The sequence below is a fragment of the Musca autumnalis genome, unplaced genomic scaffold (genome assembly GCF_047663935.1).
Source record: "Musca autumnalis isolate F117 unplaced genomic scaffold, ASM4766393v1 scaffold_2, whole genome shotgun sequence".
Taxonomy (NCBI): Eukaryota; Metazoa; Arthropoda; class Insecta; order Diptera; family Muscidae; genus Musca; species Musca autumnalis.
This window is the reverse complement of record NW_027411755.1, coordinates 132,496,326-132,516,566: the sequence shown is the minus strand read 5'-3', so window position 1 is coordinate 132,516,566 and position 20,241 is coordinate 132,496,326. Positions and strand designations below refer to the sequence as shown.

The 20,241-nt window shown below is 35.1% G+C and overlaps 1 protein-coding gene across 1 annotated transcript; it reads right to left on the bottom strand.

Annotated features, from left to right (window-relative positions):
- Positions 1–13,510: 13,510 nt before the first annotated feature.
- On the bottom strand, positions 13,511–15,649 carry LOC141392387 (uncharacterized). Its single transcript, XM_073965335.1, has one exon. It carries the CDS (start codon positions 15,647–15,649, stop codon positions 13,511–13,513), a length of 2,139 nt encoding a protein of 712 aa, XP_073821436.1.
- Between the last annotated feature and the right edge of the window lie 4,592 nt (positions 15,650–20,241).

The window sequence follows — 20,241 nt, the reverse complement described above, 5'->3', positions numbered from 1 at the left end:
TACCAACAAATAACGAAATATATTAGGCTGTAACTCTGTTATCTGATCATGCACAACAACATAATTGGCATCAATTGAAAGGTCAAGCGTTCCACTTTGAAGTATATCTCACTTGTCCGGAATGTCACTTCCAGGAATTAAGATATAAGCTGTATATTAAAAATTTTGCACAATTTTCACACAAAAGTTTTGGTCCATTTAACCCTCTAATTATTATCCGATCGTCATCTCAAATTGCAAGCTTCTCCTTTGTGATATACTCTTACCTTATTTAAAATTACACGTTGATCGGACTATTATTGAGCCCTACAGAGCCGCTAGAAAATTGGACAAAAATTATGTTTTTGGTCCATTTCACCCGCTAAATATTTCACGATCATCACCAATAAGAATAGGGATCTATTCTGATCTGAACCCGACCTCCATACAAAATTTCGTGACGATCGGTCCATAATTGCGGCCTGGAGCGTGTTTACAATTTATAATGGACAGACGGACGGACGGAGGGACGGACGGACACACATCTCAAAATCGCTTTATCTCGTCGAGATATGAAGATTGGTATACCACATTGGGGGTCTCCGACGAATATTTCGCGGTGTTACATGAATTTTTACCAAAACAAACTTATAATACCCTTTTCCACATTGTGGTATAGGGTATAAATATAGAAAAGAAAACTGTGAGACGAAAATTATAAAAATTGGGTTTATAACTTGTTGTTGGAATATTATTTCAGAAATATATTTTTTGGCTTAATGCGAAAAATTGGAGAAAATCTTTGAGAGTTATTCTTTTACTTCTCTAAATTTCCATACAAAACCTGAAGTATTTTGCTAAAACATCTACGACGAAAATAGTTCGTCATGGTGAAAGTCTTTTTGCTTTCTGTGATAAGCAGTAGATTTAAGAAGTAGAGAATAGAGTGGAAACTACAACCAAAATCAAAACACTTAAGTTAAAAAACATGTAATTCGCGAATTTTTTAAAATCAGTTGAGGCTCATGCGCTTTTAGGATACAGCGAGTGCTTCTTTATCAATATGTAATAATTTATCCATGTTCCATTCAGCAGCCAAATTGTGTCGTCAGTTGCTCTTACCATTCAAAAAACCTTCATAAGGGTAAAAATATCGCCATGTGCATATGCTTGCAAAGCGCATGCGATTTCAGAGACCGCCTATTAAAAGTACGTCAATATAACAAATTTTAAATAGACTCGTCAAGAACCGCGGATGTGCCACCACATTCTAGTTTGGGTTAAATACGAATATTACTCCCGAATTACTGGAATATTAATATAATCGCGTATAATGATTCCACTTATTTATAAATTTTGAAATTTTAGTGCGATGCAGTGCATATATCGAAAAATCATACATTAGAACCATCTTACTTAAGGTTTATTCTTTAATTCTATCATTGAGCACAGGTCTCAATGTGATGTGGTTTGGCCAGAAATCAAGAAGAAACACAAAAACAAACTTATTTACTTTAACACATTTTTACCCACCACCACCACAACTTCCATTTAAATTATTTGTTCTGGTCCATATTATGAAATCGTGGCTAAAACACTTTAACCAACAGAAATATATTCATCTATCTAACTAATCTATTGCAAACATGACGTTCTATGTGGTAATCTATATGATTTGCAATGGAATTAAATAAACAGCAACATCGCGTTAACGGCTCATAGTTAGTTCTATGAAAAGATATGTATGTATATTAAATATTTGATGTTCTCTTAAAATCGATTTGGAACGTGCAAATGTATAAAAGACAATAGCTCAGTAGCATAAAAACAATATTTTTAAGCTTTCTCCTCTTATATAGCTGCTGAATAGGATTTGGCATCGTTCAATATAGTAAGGAATATTATCATGGTTATAAGTAGTTCTTACAGCAAATCTTGTGAAGCTATTCTGAATTCTTTCTATTCTGTTTATTCCTTCATTGTAATAAGGATTCCAAATTATGCATAAGTAATCAATATGAGGTCTAACCAGACTGTTAAAAAGTATTTTTAGTGTATTTGTTGAGAACTCCTTAGAATTCCGTTTAAGGCAACCAAATTGTGAGAGGAAGAGGATCGGATCGAAAAATATACCCAAGTCAAGTGCATTTATAAATAAAACACTTAAACTTAAACTTTTTAATTATCTTTTATTTTTAACTTTTCAGTAAATAAACTTTTTGACCACCACCAAATTACAGTCAATTTAGTTCGAAAATGTAGATAAAAACTTTAAATTGGCTAAGTCGGGTTGTACAGTTTTATGGGGGCTACACCAAAATCTGACCCATGTACACTTTTTTTGGTGGGGAAGTTTCTGTACAATTGGGAACTCGAAATACCAAGTTACTGTCAATTCGGACTAAAAGTGAAGACAAAATCCTCAAAACAACTTAAATCGGGTGGTACCGCTATATGGGGGCTTGTAACGACACTCTTTCGCACGTCCGCTTAGGTAAGCTCACGGCGGCCAAGGGTACGTCAGAGAAATTTGTTTTGTTGGTGACAGGAGTGAAGGAATACGACAACATGGGTTTTGTGAGACTATTTCCGTTTATTTAGTTACTAGGCTTACAATATCTGGAAATCTAGGTGTATTCTAAGTCGCGGTCGGCGGCCTGGGGAAACACGCCAGTTATCCGCACGGCTTGGAGTCTTGGTTCGAAGTCCGTGCACTACAAATCAGGATGTCAACGGTCCTCTAGAGGGGCGTAGGCAACGCACTCGTAGTGTCTGATCGCACACAATCCGTACGTGTGGTACTCGGGAAAGCACTATCCGGGGTAACAGCGACCTATGGCAACACGCTGGGATGGGACTTGAAGCCGCGCCTAGACCTCGAAAGATGCGTGGGATACAATCTATCCTCAGGTTTACCCGAGTGGCATGAGAAACACACTCTTGAGATATTTCGCCACCGTTTGCGGCGAGCGGCCTTCGGGAGCACACTCCCGCAAAACCCACTCCGCGGGATGTCACTGAGTAGCCTTCCGAAACACACTCTCGCGGAATCTGTCACTGAGTTTGGAGCGAGTGGCCTTCAAAAACACACTCTCACGGAATCTGTCTCTGGGTTTAAAGCGAGTAGCCTTCGAAAACACACTCTCACGGAATCTGTCTCTGGGTTTGGAGCGAGTGGCCTTCGAAAACACACTCTCGCGGAATCGGTCACTGGGTTTGGAGCGAGTGGCCTGCGAAAACACACTCTCGAATTAACTTGTACATCGTTCGGAGCGAGTGGCCTGCGAAAACACACTCTCAGTCCTCACTACACTGGAATCTAGGCGAGGTCCAATCACTGGCTTACACACATTTCCACTCTACTCACCTAGTAATTACTGCTTTCACACTTTATCACTCTCACTCGTTGGCTAAAAGCCTCTTAACACATCCGTTGTCCCTTTTATAGCAACGTCAACACCGCCGCGCTATCCTAATATCGACTACTCACAACAACAAAACCCTTCTGACCACTTGTTGTTCACTACCAGCATCACCCATTAATGAGTGTGGGAAAACGAGGCCCACTCGATATATCTGAGGAGAAAATTAAGTGACGTAAGCCAAAGACAAATGCATCGGGTTATTAATATAATTCAATTTAATATAAAGCGGGGTACACGCGATCAGTTTTGACTGTCAGTTTTGCTCAAATAATCGGTTGCTTGCCAGTGTGGCCGTTAACTTTCGTCAGTCATCAGGCAACCACAAAATATTTTTAACAGTTATCATGTATTGTCGTCCGAATCTGAAAAGTGTGCAAAGTTTTAGTTCGATTGGTCAACTGCAACTTTGTCAAAAATGAGTTGCCAGATTTGAAATTCAATTTAAATAAAACACTGTAAAAATGGACCAATATTGGGTTTGATTTCATATGCATGTATTGTCATCCAAATCTGAAAAGTGTGAAAAGAATAAAACTCAGAGCAGAATTTAAACGCGATTTGTAAAGTTTTTCTAAAAAAATATAGTTTTATATTATAGACTTTTACAAAATTGTCCAACTTAGTCTGAAATTCTGCCACCGGAAATATCTTCAGCAAAGGACATTTTTTTTAAAGAAGTAGTCACCATGTGTTCTATAAATAGGGTGTCCAAAACCGAAACCGGTTAACCGAAAAAACCACTTATTTGTATCGGTTAACAGGTTTTAAAAATATAGTAATATTTTAAATATTAAACTAAAATTATATTTTTAAATGTAAACTAAAATTAACAAACACAAGGTGCGGCCCAAGTTGTAAATGTTAGATACCTTTAAACTCGAAAAATATTTTGTGTAAAATGTATAGTTGTGCCAATCTAGCTCAACTGAACGATCTATGAACAAACTGCGTATACGTTATATCGCAAGTTAGTTTGTATGACGTTACCCATACGTTTTTGAATTAGTACAGTAAACGCAGAAATTGTCGAATCAAAGGTTGTAAAGTATAGTACACATTGACAAGCAAAACTGACAGTCATCGAGGTCTATTTCGTGAATATCAAAGCCTAATTGAAAAATTTCTTTTATAATCTCTAAATAATACCGTATATATACTATTTCAAACGTTTTTAGCTAAATAAAAGTTTTTATTTGCCGGAAAATTGTCCTTAAAGTACGTTGACTGTCAGTTTTGACTGTTAGTGTGTAAAGGGTAACGATAACAAAATGCATGTTTGATTCCGGCACGATAATTTAAGGTTCTAAACGCATGATGGAGAATCCAGACATAATAAAATGTACACTTAATTCTTTTGGTACACAATTTTTATATGTAAGGGTTTTTACTATACTTAAAGCACAATTTCAGTCTTAATTTTGCTGTCCCCACTTCGGGGTTGAATATCAAATAACAGAGATATTATGAGATAATTATATAATAACGAAGTCATTATACTTAATTTACCCCTTTCCGCACATTTCTAATCAAATATTTATCAATTGTGAGCCATTTTGTAGCTATTTTACAAAACCTATTTAAACCGGTTAAACGGTTTTGAAAACCGAAAGCCGGTTTTTGAAAAAATTTTAAATTTCGGTTAACCGAAAACCGTTTTGTTTGGAAAAACCGGTTTTTTGGACACCCTATCTATAAATCTACAGACGTGTTGTGGTCAACATTTTTGTTAATTATAGCCGTAATACTTTTTAACTAGGGATCATGGTTGCGTGATATATTTGGTCCTTTTAGAAAATAATATTTATAAAGATCTCTTCGCGAATCAATATTTTAAACATATCAATGTTTATAAAAATCTTTTGGAGGATCAGTATTTTATTTTTATTTTTTTTTTTATTTATTTGTTTAATTTAATATTACCTACATAACAAGATATAACTCTAACAATTACAGTGCAGGTTTATAATAGTAAGTTAAAATCCTGTTTTAAGGTATTGAACTAAAAAGAATACAATGAAAAATATTGAAAAATTAAAATAAAAGGTATAGAGCAAATATAAAAACAACATCCTAATACGCCTGAAGATCGGCTTAACCACACGTGAAACGTAGCGTAATGGTTGGATGCGTGCGTCGTTATAAACGTGTTCATCTATAAAATTCTTATTAAAGCTTACTTTTAAATATCATAAGTTGCCTCAAAAACAGGCCAAATTACCTATAGTGCTGTGGTTAAAAACTTCACTATCAAAAATCATGAACATTGGCCAACGTTGTGATATAGACCTCATATAACGGTACCGCCAATTTTTACCTATAATTAGGTACTTAAGGTTCCCCGTGCTCCAAATAAAATTGTGAAACATTGTTATTTCATTAAAGTTCGGATAACTTCATGGTGGAGTTTATAAAAAGTTTGGCCGGGCGAAACCTAATGCTTTTATACTTCTTTCACTCTAAGACACATCGATTAACTCCATAAAACAAAAAGTTTAGATAAGCGACGATCAAATGTATGCTTGCAATTTTACCTGTATATTTGACATTGTTTATTTGTAGTTTAAAGGTGCTAATCTTTATTATTTAGGAAAGTTGTTTAAAATATAAAAATTTAATGGCCCGTTTCTATGGCGCACATTGGGCCCAATGGCAGGTTTCTGAGGCAAAAAGTCTAGTTTTGAAGTCATTTATTTGTATAAATTAGTAACGGGATTAGATTCTTAACACTTTGAGCCACTTAGAAACAAAATCATTTCAACCTGGCAACGCTTCGTGGTCACATACCGAGCTGTCAAAGATATTGCATGTTACTTTGTAAAATTTTATAAAAATTTATCCAACGAAGAACAAATTTGTTTCGCTCGGCAATTAAAAACCGCTGATTTAATAAACAGTTTTTTTAATGGATAAAACATGTAAAGGTATATAAATTAATATTCTGATTAAGAAATAAAAGAAGTTAGATTTGGTAAGGAATATTTGAAGTACACGCAGAGAAAAAAATATGTTTGATCCAACAATATTCCAAGAGCAAAATATGTATTGTTAACATATTGTTGGATTCCTCATGTAGTATTGTAAATCCAAAAATAGTTTGTGTCAACTGAACAATATTTCTCTCTTTTCTTCGAAAATTTGTTTCTCTTCTCTCGCTATTCGATGCCGTGTTGAAAAAACAATTTTGGTGAGTTGTGGTGTGTTTGTATGACATGCTGCCTTTTACCTTTGTTTTTGTGTGTGTGTACTTGTGAGACTCTTGTTTTTATTTGTTTCTGTTTTGTTTCATTCTTCTTTCCTTTTCATGTTTGTTATGGTGTTTTATTATTCCTTATGTTGTGGTGGGTTCTTGTGGCTTTTTGTTTGTCTTTGTTGTCAGCCAATGCAGCAAACCATGTATTGTGTTCATCAATGATTGCAATATTATACGCGACATTTATATCCAAGTTATGCGAAAAGTGTATATGAGAAGTATATGCACTCAAATCAAAAATTTCTGGGCTGGTTTTCTGTATTGACAATACTTTTTGTAAACAAAATTAGATTATGATAGTTCCTACAATCGGTATTGTTAACGATTTTAACAATATTGCGGAAATTCGAAAGTTGTTTTTGTTTTCTATGTTTGGAACAAAAGATGGTATTTTTGGATTTGGATTACAATGTTTGAACAAAACAAATACATTTTTGGAACCAAAACATATATTTTTGTTCCAACAAAAGCGAAAAATATTTTTTCTCTGCGTGTAGACTTGTGGTGTATTTTTTGTGTAGTTCGTATTGTAGTTTAAATAGTTTTTGGAATAAAACTCGCGGTATTGCGACGTATTGTCGAAACTATATATATCTGATAGAAGGTAATAGTGAGTACTATATGTGTAAAAAAATTTCATGTCCGTATGGATCCGAATACTTATAGAAAATTACTTACAGATAGCGTGACACTTAAAAATTTGGAAATTTTTAATTATTGGCTGGGCAATGATAGAGAATCCATAAATGTGATGAATTGGATTTTGGCCAATTTGAATAGAAAAGTCGCTGACGACTCCATGATTGCAGTGGAAAAACAGATCTATAATTTATGTACGCAACTTACCAAAAAGTGGATAAAATACCATTATAGCAAAACACGCATTTTAAAATACGAGCAAGTGGTTAAGTAATGAGACATCTTTTAAAGTAGAAGAAATTGGTGTTCCAAGGAAAAAAGGACGACCTTATGTAGGTTATAGCGAAGGAAGCGAGCGTCAAAAAAGAAAGCTTGCTTCAGAATTGTCCTCCGAAAACGACAACAATACAAAGCTTTTAATTCATGCCGCTTCTGTTTCAGCCAATTTATCGAATGAAAATGATTTGAATTTTATCCTCAAAAAAGCTGTTTCATCTCCATCAGAACCAAATAAAATGAGGGAAAAAATAACTTCCAATGACAAAATGCCAATACCACTCTCACCTGATGAAGCATTAAGTTTTTTAATAGAAAATAATTTAACAAAACAACAATACATAAATTTGAGAGAGTTGACTAAGTCAAGAAATTGTAATATATTCCCTACTTACAAAAAAGTTCAAAATAATAAGTTGGAATGCCGACCCGTTGGACTAACTGTAACGGATTCATCAGCACATATTCCTCTCCAAAATTTGATAGACCACACCGCAAAAAGAATTTTGTCTTTCCAAGAGGACGTTTTGGAGCGGATGGATGAGGTCGACGAAGTTAGTTTGATACTTAGCTATGGTTTCGATGGTGCCACCGGTCAAAGTCAATTTAAACAAATTTTTGACAATAATACTCATCAAAGGTTGGATAGTTCATTATTTGTAACCTCAGTTATACCTTTAAAAGTAATAGCATCAAATAATACAGTTGTTTGGATAAACCGAACTCCACAATCCGTACGTTTCTGTCGACTTCTGAAAATTGAATTTGTAAAAGAAACCAAAGACCATATATTGGAAGAGAAGCAAAATGTGGATCGGCAAATATCAAATCTTAAATCGTCGGATTATTATATGGAAAATGGTAGAAAGATAACTGTTAAGTACGAGCTAATTATGACTTTAATTGATGGTAAAGTGCTAAATGTACTAACGGGTACAAAGAGTGCCCAATCTTGTCCCATATGTGGTGCAAACCCGAAAGATTTTTTATCTATAACTGATTTGAGATCGCCGGTATTTCAACCAAAAGAGAGCGCATTAAAATTCGGTATAAGCCCATTGCATGCATGGATTAGATGCTTTGAATTTATCCTTAACTTGTCATACCGGCTTAACATAAGAAAATGGCAAATTCGGAGTGCTGAAGAAAAAGGCATTATGCTTCAAAGGAAACATGAAATCCAACAACAATTTTGGGATAAAATAGGCCTTCATGTTCATAAGCCTAAAAGTAATGGGAGTGGCTCTACAAACGACGGTAATACGGCACGAAAGGCATTTTCTAATACAGAAATGTTTTCATCTATCACCAATATTAATATTGATCTTTTAAATCGCTTGCATATAATTCTTATTGCCATTAACTCCGAATTCGAGATAAATATCGAAGACTTTAAACATTTTTGTTATGAAACTGCAAAGATATATTATAAATATTACGGATGGTACCCAATGTCAGCAACCTTGCACAAAATTTTAGCGCATTCTTTCCAAATTTTACAAGCTTGTGTTGTGCCCCTCGGATGTGCTGGAGAACACGCTTCGGAGGGAAGAAATAAAATTTACAAAAAGGATCGCATTGGTCACGCCCGAAAAGATTCTAGAGAGCATAATATAATGGATGTCTTTAACAGGGCCCTGGATTCTTCTGATCCTTTACTATCCACTATATACCTTAAAAACCGTGTGTCAAAGCAGAGGACTTTGCAGCTTCCGAAAGATGTTATTTCACTTTTGAAAATACCTGAAGCCCCCGAGTCCCAACTAACAATTACATCAAGTGCGGCTATAAATAGGGACATTCTGGATTCTGATGTGGAGGAGGAGTATTTATATCATTATAATATTGAGTTAGAAGTTGACGAAAATGAACTTTAATAATTTGTTGATAAACATAAGGCTTTTTTAAAAATAATATTGTTTCTTTTTACTGATATATGTATGAATTTGTTAATTGAATTTAAATATAAACTGGATTCCACTATATAATAATTTTTAGCCACTGTTAGTCGCTGAATTATGTGCATATAATAATACGTACATACATTTGTATTATATGTTCCGAACCGAGTATTTGCGTTATTACTATTTTTGGGAGACATTATAAATAGGCTTATTGTGAATGATGCTCAATATCCACTCCACTCGCTTAGTTTGATAAAAATAGGAGGAATGTTGAACTGGACTTATCAAATCAAATTTTAAAGGGATCGGAGCCAAATTGTTGGTTTTTCTCGGCTTAAATATAAAATTGGATGAATCATATAGATGAAAGCTATATGTATATCTGAACCGAATCTTACCAAATTTTGTGGAAGTGATTTTATGCTTGTTATGAACATCGGAACGAAATTTGAAAGCTGTAGCTTCTTCCGTTCATTTGTTGCCTCAGAAACCTGCCATTGGGCCCAATGTGTGACGGTACGAATTCCCGTTCGAACTACGACCAAACTCCTGTTATTGTAAAACAAGTAAAAAAGTGTTAAGTTCGGCCGGGCCGAACTTTTTATACCCTCCACCATAAAATAACCTAAATGGAATAATTGGTTTCCTTTCCATTGGGAAAGTACTTAGCTCCTCCGCCACGTCAAGGCTTATTCCTAGGAGGAGTAAAGTATGTTACTTATATAATACTGTCTAAGTTTACATAAAATCTCCAATTAACCCTATTTTGTAATATATTCTTGGCATGAATTTCTATACAGCTTTGTAAATATATAGAATTATATCAAAAATCGTCAGACTTGACTTAATCAAAAATTTATGATCGAATATAAAAGTATATACGAATGATAAAGCAATCAGTAAACACATGAATATAAGTTATGTTCGGTCAAGTCAAACTTTTATATCATCCAACCTGAGATTTCGCGAACTAATATGGAATAATTAGTTTCCTTTCTGTAACGAAAGTACTTAGCTCCTCCGCCACGTCAAGGCTTATTCCTAGGAGGAGTAGAATATGTTAATTGTACAATACAATTTTATTTTACATAAAATGTTCCAATTAACATAAACCAAATAATGCAATTTATTCTTGGAATGAATTCCAATATAGCACGGTATATTGAATCATCTCCAAAATCGCCACACTTCGCATAGAAACATTTATCATCGAACATAAAAGTATATACGAATATTAAGGCAATAGGTAAATTTATGCCGTATACGCTTTAATTTATTTTATTAAATTATTGCTATACACATAGATTTAATATAATGTTTTGCATCATAAACATTTAGGAATCAATATTTCCAATTTACGCGGGACATTTGTAGTAGTTTCTTATTTATTGTAGTTTCCAAATCCAAATTGTATTAGAATCATACACTTTTCTCTTAAAATCCTATAACAATACCATCGTGATGACTATGTATGGTACGATAGCTTTTACAGATTATTTCATTGGATGTCACATTACTAAAAACCCAATCAATATGCGTACCGTACTTAGTTGTACCACATTTTTTATCCAGAAGGGGCAAAAATCCTTTTTCTGTCAACAGTGCCTCTGTTAAATTATCTGAAATCCGCAGACATTTGTTGAAGTCACCAACAATTAATATTTTATCATGATTTTGTCGAGATAATTCATCTATGGTTTCACATAAAATTTCACGAAATGAAATCTCTGGATAAGATGAATTTCTATACACAAGTATTAAACACATATCATTGTATTTGATGACGATGTATTGCAATGTTTTTGATCCTTGTGTATGATCTCTTTCCATGAGAACTCGAACATCAGCTGATCTATTTGATCGAGTAAGTACAGTAATTCCTCTTTTATTTCTCCGTCTTCTTTGACCTTCCTTAACGCAGTCGATTCTACTTACTTCTGAAAATCCCATTATATTATAGGTTTCTTCCGGAAAAGACCACGTTTCTACAAGACAAATTAAATCAGAATTCATAATAGTGAAGTCAGATGTTATATCTTCTTTATGAGCATTGAAACTCTGAATATTTTGGTAAAATATTTTAATTTCCATCTCGTTGGAATTCATAAAATTATACTCCAGATTTAATCTCTTTGTATTTGATAATTTCTGCAGTTCTAGTTTGACGGGGTCAGAATCCTTGAAAGGATTGGGCGCAATAAATGATCCAACGATGTATAATCCTGAAGCATTTGTAGCTCGACTACACGTAAAGAGCTGCTCTGGTCATCCTGCTGCGAGTATGTACCGCAACTTTGGAGTACGTAGCACCTTGACTTTTATGTATTGTGATACCTTCGGCGACAACTAACGGAAACTGGCGACGCTCTATGCAGATTTGATCGTTTCGTTTGAACTGAAACGATCTAGTACACTTTTCAATAGGAGTCCAAAGAGGTTCTGATATACACTTCCGCTCACTTGAATAGAACCCCCCCGCAAAATTTTATTCAACCTCCATTTTTTTCCGAATTATTCAAGATATGAAGTTTTTAACTTTTACTATATTTTGCGTCATGTGTTTGGAGTAAACTTAGTCATTCATTTGCATTAAAATCCAATTTATATAAGAATTATACAAGAAATACTAAATGAAGTCAAAAATTGGAGTAGAAAATTTGGCTCATTTGAATAGAACCCCCCTTTAAAACTTGGGAATGCAGAAAGATTGTGTTAGAATAGCGATGCATATTCACTCTATATTGAAAACGAAGTACTTTCAGTACTATTCAGTAAAAGGATATCCCTCCTGATTAAGGATACATCCGTATATCCTGCTTTTGCAAGGATTCTTTAAATAATCAGGTTTAATGCCTAACAAACCTTGCTTATTTCTGTCAACAAGTTTATTTTTGGAAGCGTACTGTATCCTAGAGTCGTATATTTTACGCATAAGTCATTCCCATACAGTTTAGAGAATATTTACCACTGTTGGATATAGTGGCCCCTCCAGGATATCCGCATTTCTATTCAAATCTTTAAGTTTTGATGACTCGAAGTGTACAAAAGTTTATAAAATCGTAATGAAATTGCCCTCGGGATATCCGAAAATGTTTCTCAATACTGGAAATGTCTATTTTAGAACTCCTTTATAAGTTGTCGTGCGCATTTAGGGTGAACTAAATTGACGCCAAAGTCCTTGATAATAAGTAATGCGTTCCAGCACAATAAAAACTCATTCATCGCTACAGAAACAATTTAGAAGATGGTCTTCCATTCAGTAGACGTGAAAATAATAGTTATATTGTTATACAATTGTTTATTTAATTAGGAGAATCCTTAATAGTTATGGAGGACTTGGGCGTTAATTTCTTTCACCCTAAATGCGCACGACAATTTACAAAGGAGTTCTAAAACAGGCATTTTAAGTATTGAGAAACATTTTCAGATATCCCGAGTGGCAATTTCATTACGATTTTATAAACTTTTGTACACTTCGAGTCATCGAAACTTAAAGATTTGAATAGAAATGCGGATATCCTGGAGGGGCCACCATATTCTACAGTGGTAAATATTCTCTAAACTGTATGGGAATGACTTATATACGACTCTAGGAGACAGTACGCTTCCAAAAATAAACTTGTTGACAGAAATAAGCAAGGTTTGTTAGGCATTACACCTGATTATTTAAAGTATCCTTGCCAAAGCAGGATATACGGATGTATCCTTAATCAGGATGGATATCCTTTTAGTGAATAGTACTGAAAGTACTTCGTTTTCAATATAGAGTGAATATGCATCGCTATTCTAACACAATCTTTCTGTATTCCATAGTTTTAAAGGGGGGTTCTATTCAAATGAGCCAAATTTTTTACTCCAATTTTTGACTTAATTTAGTATTTCTTGTATAATTCTTATATAAATTGGATTTCAATGCAAATGAATGACTAAGTTTACTCCAAACACATGACGCAAAATATAATAAAAGTTAAAAACTTCATATCTTGTATAGTTCGGAAAAAATTGAGGTTGAATAAAATTTTGCAGGGGGGTTCTATTCAAGTGAGCGGCAGTGTATGAGGCTTTCGTCGCCGTGTGTCCCTGCCAACGTTTTCGTCAGAAAATATTAGCCAAAGAGTTGTTGGGTTTGAGGTTCCACTTATAAATTCAATATCCATCAAAACTCCTGTGGCACCATTAACTAAACCATCGGCTGTATTTATATTGATTGTCATCATATATTTTGCTGATTTCTTTAGTTTTAACTCTAAAGGAAGACCTTGCGTCTCAGAAGTTTTAAGTCGCATAACATTGCTAAGAATGTTTGCTCTTTGGTCAGGATTCATACTATTACTTTTTACAATATCATAAGATCTAGAAAAATATGCCTCGGTAGGTATTTGATTTAGTTTTTGTGAATTATAATTATCAGCTTCTTCATTGGACAAAAACAAATGAATCGCATCTATTGGTATATAATTTACATCCGGCACAACTCTTGATTTAAATATGTCAATGTCTTCGTTTGTCATTTCCCCATTGCACATTCGATTTAGAGCCTGTGCAAAACTAAAATCTTCCCGTTGACGCATTATTTCTGTCAGCTCGTAAAAACTGAAAAGGTCCCACAACCTAGAACCAACAATAACGCCATAAGGATTTGAAGTGTTATCACTAAAAACCCATCTGTCCCCAACTGGTGGAAGTTGCTTAAAGTCCCCAAAAGCAACAATTGATATACCGCCAAATGGATTGGTATTCTTAAAAATTTGTTTCAGTCGAGCATCAAGATACCCCAGCATTCGTGACCCGACCATGGATATTTCATCAATAATTATTACATTTAAATTTATTAATTTAGCAATTATAGAGTTTACACTGTCACTACTTAGTGGTCGCAATTCCCCCGAGAATTGATTAATTGGGAGAGAAAACATGGCGTGTAAAGTTGAGCCTCCGATTCCGTATGCAGCTTTGCCCGTTGGCGCTGTTAGTAAAACTTTTGGCAAATCCGGATTACTACCAGGAATAGTATTAAGTCTGTGTGATATGGACTGATAGATGGCTTTAATTAAACGACTTTTGCCCACACCAGCACCACCACCTATAAACTCATAAAATGTTTTCTTTTCCACAACATTATGCAAAATATGATGCAAGTATGCACGTTGTTTAAAGTTAAGCGTTCTTATGTCTGCAATAAGATCGCCTTCGCTGACTAATGGAGGTAACTTTATAAATCTGATATCATCGTTTGTACCAGGCTCATTATTGTTTTCAACATCAAAAATGTTTAAGTTGTTATCAATTTCAGGTATTGCCAATGCCCGAAACTCGTCATCAAGCATCTGAGATGTTATCGCATTGTCAATTGAATCGTTATTGGTGGGATTGTTTTCCTCTTGTACTTGTAACAAGACTTCGTCAAGTTCCCCTTCCTTAAATAATTCGAATTGTAATCGATTTTCTTCAATGGCGTGTTTATGAACGAGACAGGAATTTTCGTTGTCATTCTGTAGTAAGTCGATGTCTTCATTTCTCCACGGCAAATACAACATAACTAATGATCGAAAGTAATCGTCTCTATTTGTATCAATGTGGAAAGAAGGAAATCTTATAATTGCGGGTGCTCTCCTTTTATACACATATCCAGAATTATGTTTTAATCGAATAGGAGCTCCAACTTCATCCAAATTTGTGTCCTCGTCCTCAAAGAAATCTTCCTCTTCCTCTTCTTCAGATCGTGTTTTCCTTAATCTTCGGGAAAAGCTGTAATAAGCAGCGAAATATGCCAAACAAATGTTTTCTAATATATCGGGACGTTGGACGTAGTGGTCCAGAATATTTGTCTTAAATATATTAGTTGAATTTCTTTCGAGATTTTGCAAATCTTGTTTCGATTTGATCATGCGGACTCGCTTTTCTGGTGGGAATGTATTGATGTAGACTTCTGCATTGCTACATTGTGATAAACTCATTCCCAGAATATTATATGAAGCTTCTTGAGCTGACACTTCAGATGCACTAATAAATTTATTTCCGATGTGTTGAAGCCTCTCTTTAACAGAGTAATTTCCATCTCTAATCTCGGCCATTGTTTCTTGTAGCAGTCTTGAAACACCTCTATTTGATTTATTTATGTAATTTATAATGTACGACACGCAGGCATATGCATCCAATACAAACTGGATATCCATGTTGGATTTTTGCATTGACAAAATGTTTTCATTAAACGCATTTATAGTTCTATCTTTGAATTTTCTTTTTAAGAAAATTTGTGGTTTTTTAATTGCTGATCTTAAGGCCATGATATATTCATCTCTGGTTAAATTAATTCTTCTGTCAGACAAAAAGTGTTCAAAATTTGCAAGTTCATCTTCTTCATAATTGGACAAATTAGCGTTAAGCAACGTATGAATTTTGTCAAAGTTGGTTTTGTGTACCTTTAGTTCTTCTGAACCAATATCTTCTGGAAGAGGTAAGAGTATTTCAGTTGCAGGCATTGGAGGATAAGGAATATGGAAGCGGCAGAACAGTTGACCTCTAATCTCACGTTGACATGACCTGCTGTGGTTGTGACGTTGTACATTTATATAGTTTTGTACATGGGTAGAAGAAGAATCAGTAGAAATGAACCTGTCAATAAAATTAATTACTGAAGGGAAAGTTGAAGCGTCATCAATGTTTACTTGAGGTGCATTGTTCAGCCAGTAAATTCCATGCAAATGAGGAGAACCTCGTTGTTGAAATTCTATTCTCCAGTAGTGTTTAATTACATAATGCTCCTCGAATATTCCACCATTAGACTTGAAATACTTAAATAAGTGTCTAATTCTCTGATCGAAATATCTGGAGCACGTTATTGGATCTGCTCGAATGAGATCGTACTTCTTTTGTGTGGAATAAGACTTAGCCTCCTCTTCGGTAATATCTATTCCTTCTAAAATTTTTACTAAAATTACTATTAATTCTGGCCAATGTGATTCAGCAGCCGACAGCGTGATAAAAAATGTCGGTAACCCAAACTGTCTGATCATGGCTAAAACCTTTCTCTTTTCCCCCTCCCAATGAGCTGGAGATGAGCGTATACCTTTTAGGATGTGATAGCCATCGTCATGTTGTACAAGGTTTTGTACAAGATGGTCATCTAAAACGTCAGCCGCAGTAAACTGTCTATTTCCTACCTTTTTCCTTAAACATGTTGAAATACTGCTTTTAATGCGGGAAAATTCTGATTTTTTATAACAATATAAAATTTTATCAACACGTGCGCAACGTCTGTCATAACGCCGAACCTCGGATTTAATTATTTTCCCAATTGTAGCAGTACAATTTCTTTTGAGACCGCAATATATTGTAGGATAGGATAGTTCCTCAGAATCCTCATCCAGAAGCATATCTAGCGGCCGCTGTCCTTCTCCAGGGGCTAGGAAAATACGCTGCAACGGGAAGTTCTCTACAGGGTTATTATCTAGTAACGTTTCTTGTGGATTGACTTCTTCAACATCATCCTGATTTAAGTTACTATTTCTTAACCGCGATACCAACTCTTGGTCTTCCACGTTGGAAACAAAAGGAAGTTCGTCGGTAGAATTCATTGTAGTTAACCACTCGTCTGAAAGAACTATGTTGTGCTTAATATAAAGTTGTGTATTTATCAAGTACCTGGCTGCTTCAAAAATTTTTGCTGGGCGGATTGTTTCCGTCATGAAACTATGGTCGTACTGCAGTCTTCGCTTGAGATGAACTTGTACAACTTCAGTTTGATCAACAGATCGAGGAAGCACATTAACAGTTGTGCTTAATTGAATAGGTACATTAACAACGGCACCTCTTACAGCACATTGACGGTTATACCCTAATGAAACAATTCGCATAAAAGGAATCCTGGGCGAAACAAATCTTTCTTCCAATGGTGTCAATCCTTGAAGCTCTCTCGGTATCTCTGGAAAGTGTAAACCTTTGGACAAACAAATTGTTGGAACTTTCCCACTATTAACAATTTTGTGGCAGGTATTGCAAAATTTATATCTATCATCACCGGAGGGAAATGTAGATGCAAGGAAAAAAACTTCAGTGAGAGTGGGATATTTTGTTAAAAGTGTACTTCTAACAATTACTTTAATTTGGCTTGGAAACCATAATCCCCCACAGCAAATGCAAATTTCTGTTGGTCCATATCTAACCGCTTCAGAAAATTCGGAGCATAGTATTATTCGACGTCTTTCGGAATCATTTTGTAATGCCTCCAATCTTGATTCTGGTGAAAGATTTTGTCTGATATTAGCGATTCTCGCAGCCTGCCGATTATTTTCATTTTCTCGATTAACGGGATTGGACCTATAATTACGTACGCGGCGATTTCGTGATTGGTTTTCGACCTGGATACGCCGGCGACTAATTTGCCTAGCTACACTACGTTGTTGGGAGTTGCGACCTTGTTCGTACGAACGATAAGATTCGTTCTGTCGACGAAGAAAATGTTCCTCTGTATTGCGCTCTTGTTCGTTCGAACGATAAGATTCGTCCTGTCGTCGAAGAAAATGTTCTTCCGTGTTGCGCTCTTGTTCGTACGAACGATAAGATTCGTCCTGTCGTCGAAGAAAATGTTCTTCTGTGTTGCGCTCTTATTCGTACGAACGATAAGATTCGTCCTGTCGTCGAAGAAAATGTTCTTCCGTGTTGCGCTCTTGTTCATACGAACGATAAGATTCGTCCTGTCGTCGAAGAAAATGTTCTTCTGTGTTGCGCTCTTGTTCGTTCGAACGATAAGATTCGTCCTGTCGTCGAAGAAAATGTTCTTCCGTGTTGCGCTCTTGTTCGTACGAACGATAAGATTCGTCCTGTCGTCGAAGAAAATGTTCTTCTGTGTTTCGCTCTTGTTCGTACGAACGATAAGATGCGTTCTGTCGACGAAGAAAATGTTCTTCCGTGTTGCGCTCTTGTTCGTACGAACGATAAGATTCGTCCTGTCGACGAAGAAAATGTTCTTCCGTGTTGCGCTCTTGTTCGTACGAACGATAAGACTCGTCCTGTCGACGAAGATAATGTTCTTCGGTATTACGCTCTTGTTCGTAGAAACGATAATTATCATTCTCTCGGCGACGGTTATGTTCAGCAGTATTACGCAACTGCTCAACTCTTCTGTGGAAGGAAGATCTTCTTCTCTGCTGATGAGAAATACGATCCCTTTCTCGTTCTTCTGTCCGTAATTCCGAATTTTCTCTTCTTGTTGCTAAACGTGATGCATTGCGAAGCCTATATGTTGGATTTTGTTCTCTGTAAGCACTTACTCTGGTTGCCGTTGTTGTGATGACTGTCTTCGTAGTCTTGGCATTTTAAACGCTGTTATAATAACACAAGGAATATTAAATTTAGCTGCACTTTTTGGGCTATATTATTCACTTTGACTCACACAATGTAAACCTTCGCTTATAAGCGACTGTAAAAAACTAATCTAATTTTATTTTAGTGTCGACGAAGAAACCAATTTTCACCTTAATTAATTACCTGGTTCTTGGGTAGTAAAGTATGTTTACACGAAAAGTCGGGTCCCATAATTCTGTTTAAAATTACCTGTGCAGTACCTTTTCTGAGAAATATATTGTTATTTAGTTTATTTTAATAAACAACAAACCTAATCTACCTGTGAATGTATATGACAGGTAGATTAGTTTAGTAGGCCCTTTATTGAAAAAAATATTATCTTGTTGTTTATTTTAATAAACAACAATAATATATCTACCTGTCGAAAGCACTTCACTTATTTACATACCTGTCTGAAAGTAATTCAAAGCAATAACAAATAATTATACCAACGTTAGTAGTAAATTTCGTTTTTCAACGTTTTTTAAAATAATACAATTTATTCAGATTCCTGACATAATAAATCTATCAGATGATGCCTTTATATGTATTTTTGTCATACATTTTATAAAAAATATCCCTACTAAAATGTGGACATGTGTCCAAAATTTGTGGTGCTTTCTGACCACTCGAATCTCCAATTGCCAATTACAGATCATGGAAAACTTTAAAATATCTAAAATATACGATTTCTGATTATTTCCTTCGACCTTTATATACTATTATTAGAATACTTAAAATATGTTAGTAAAGGGATTATAAAAATATGGATGTATATCTACAAAAAATTCGGTTAACATTTTTAGCTAAAAATTTCAAAATACGGAAAGTCGGGAGGTGCCGTTTATGGGGGCTATACCAAAACATGGACCTATGTTGAATTTTTGGTGGAGAATTTAGTGACCACTGAGAACCTCATATGTCAAATTACAGCTAGTCCAGTTAAAAATTGCAGCTAAAATCCTCAAAATACCGAAAATCGGGAGGTACCGATATATGGGGGCTATAACAACCAACATATGGATCTATATTGACGATTTTTGGTGGATAATTTTCCCGGCCACTGAGAACCTCATATGTCAAATTATAGCTAGTTCGGTTAGAAATTGTAGCTAAAATCCTCAAAATAACGAAAATCGGGAGGTACCGATATATGGGGGCTATACCAACATATGTACCTATATTGACGATTTTTGATCGATAGGTTTCTTGGCCACAGAGAACCTCATATGTCAAATTACATCTAGTTCGGTTAAAAATTGTAGCTAAAATCCACAAAATACCGAAAATCGGGAGGTACCGATATATGGAGGCTATACCAAAACATGGACCTATATTGACGATGTTTGGTTTATAAGTTTCGTGACCACAGAGAACCTCATATGTCAAATTACAGCTAGTTCGGTTAAAAATTGTAGCTAAA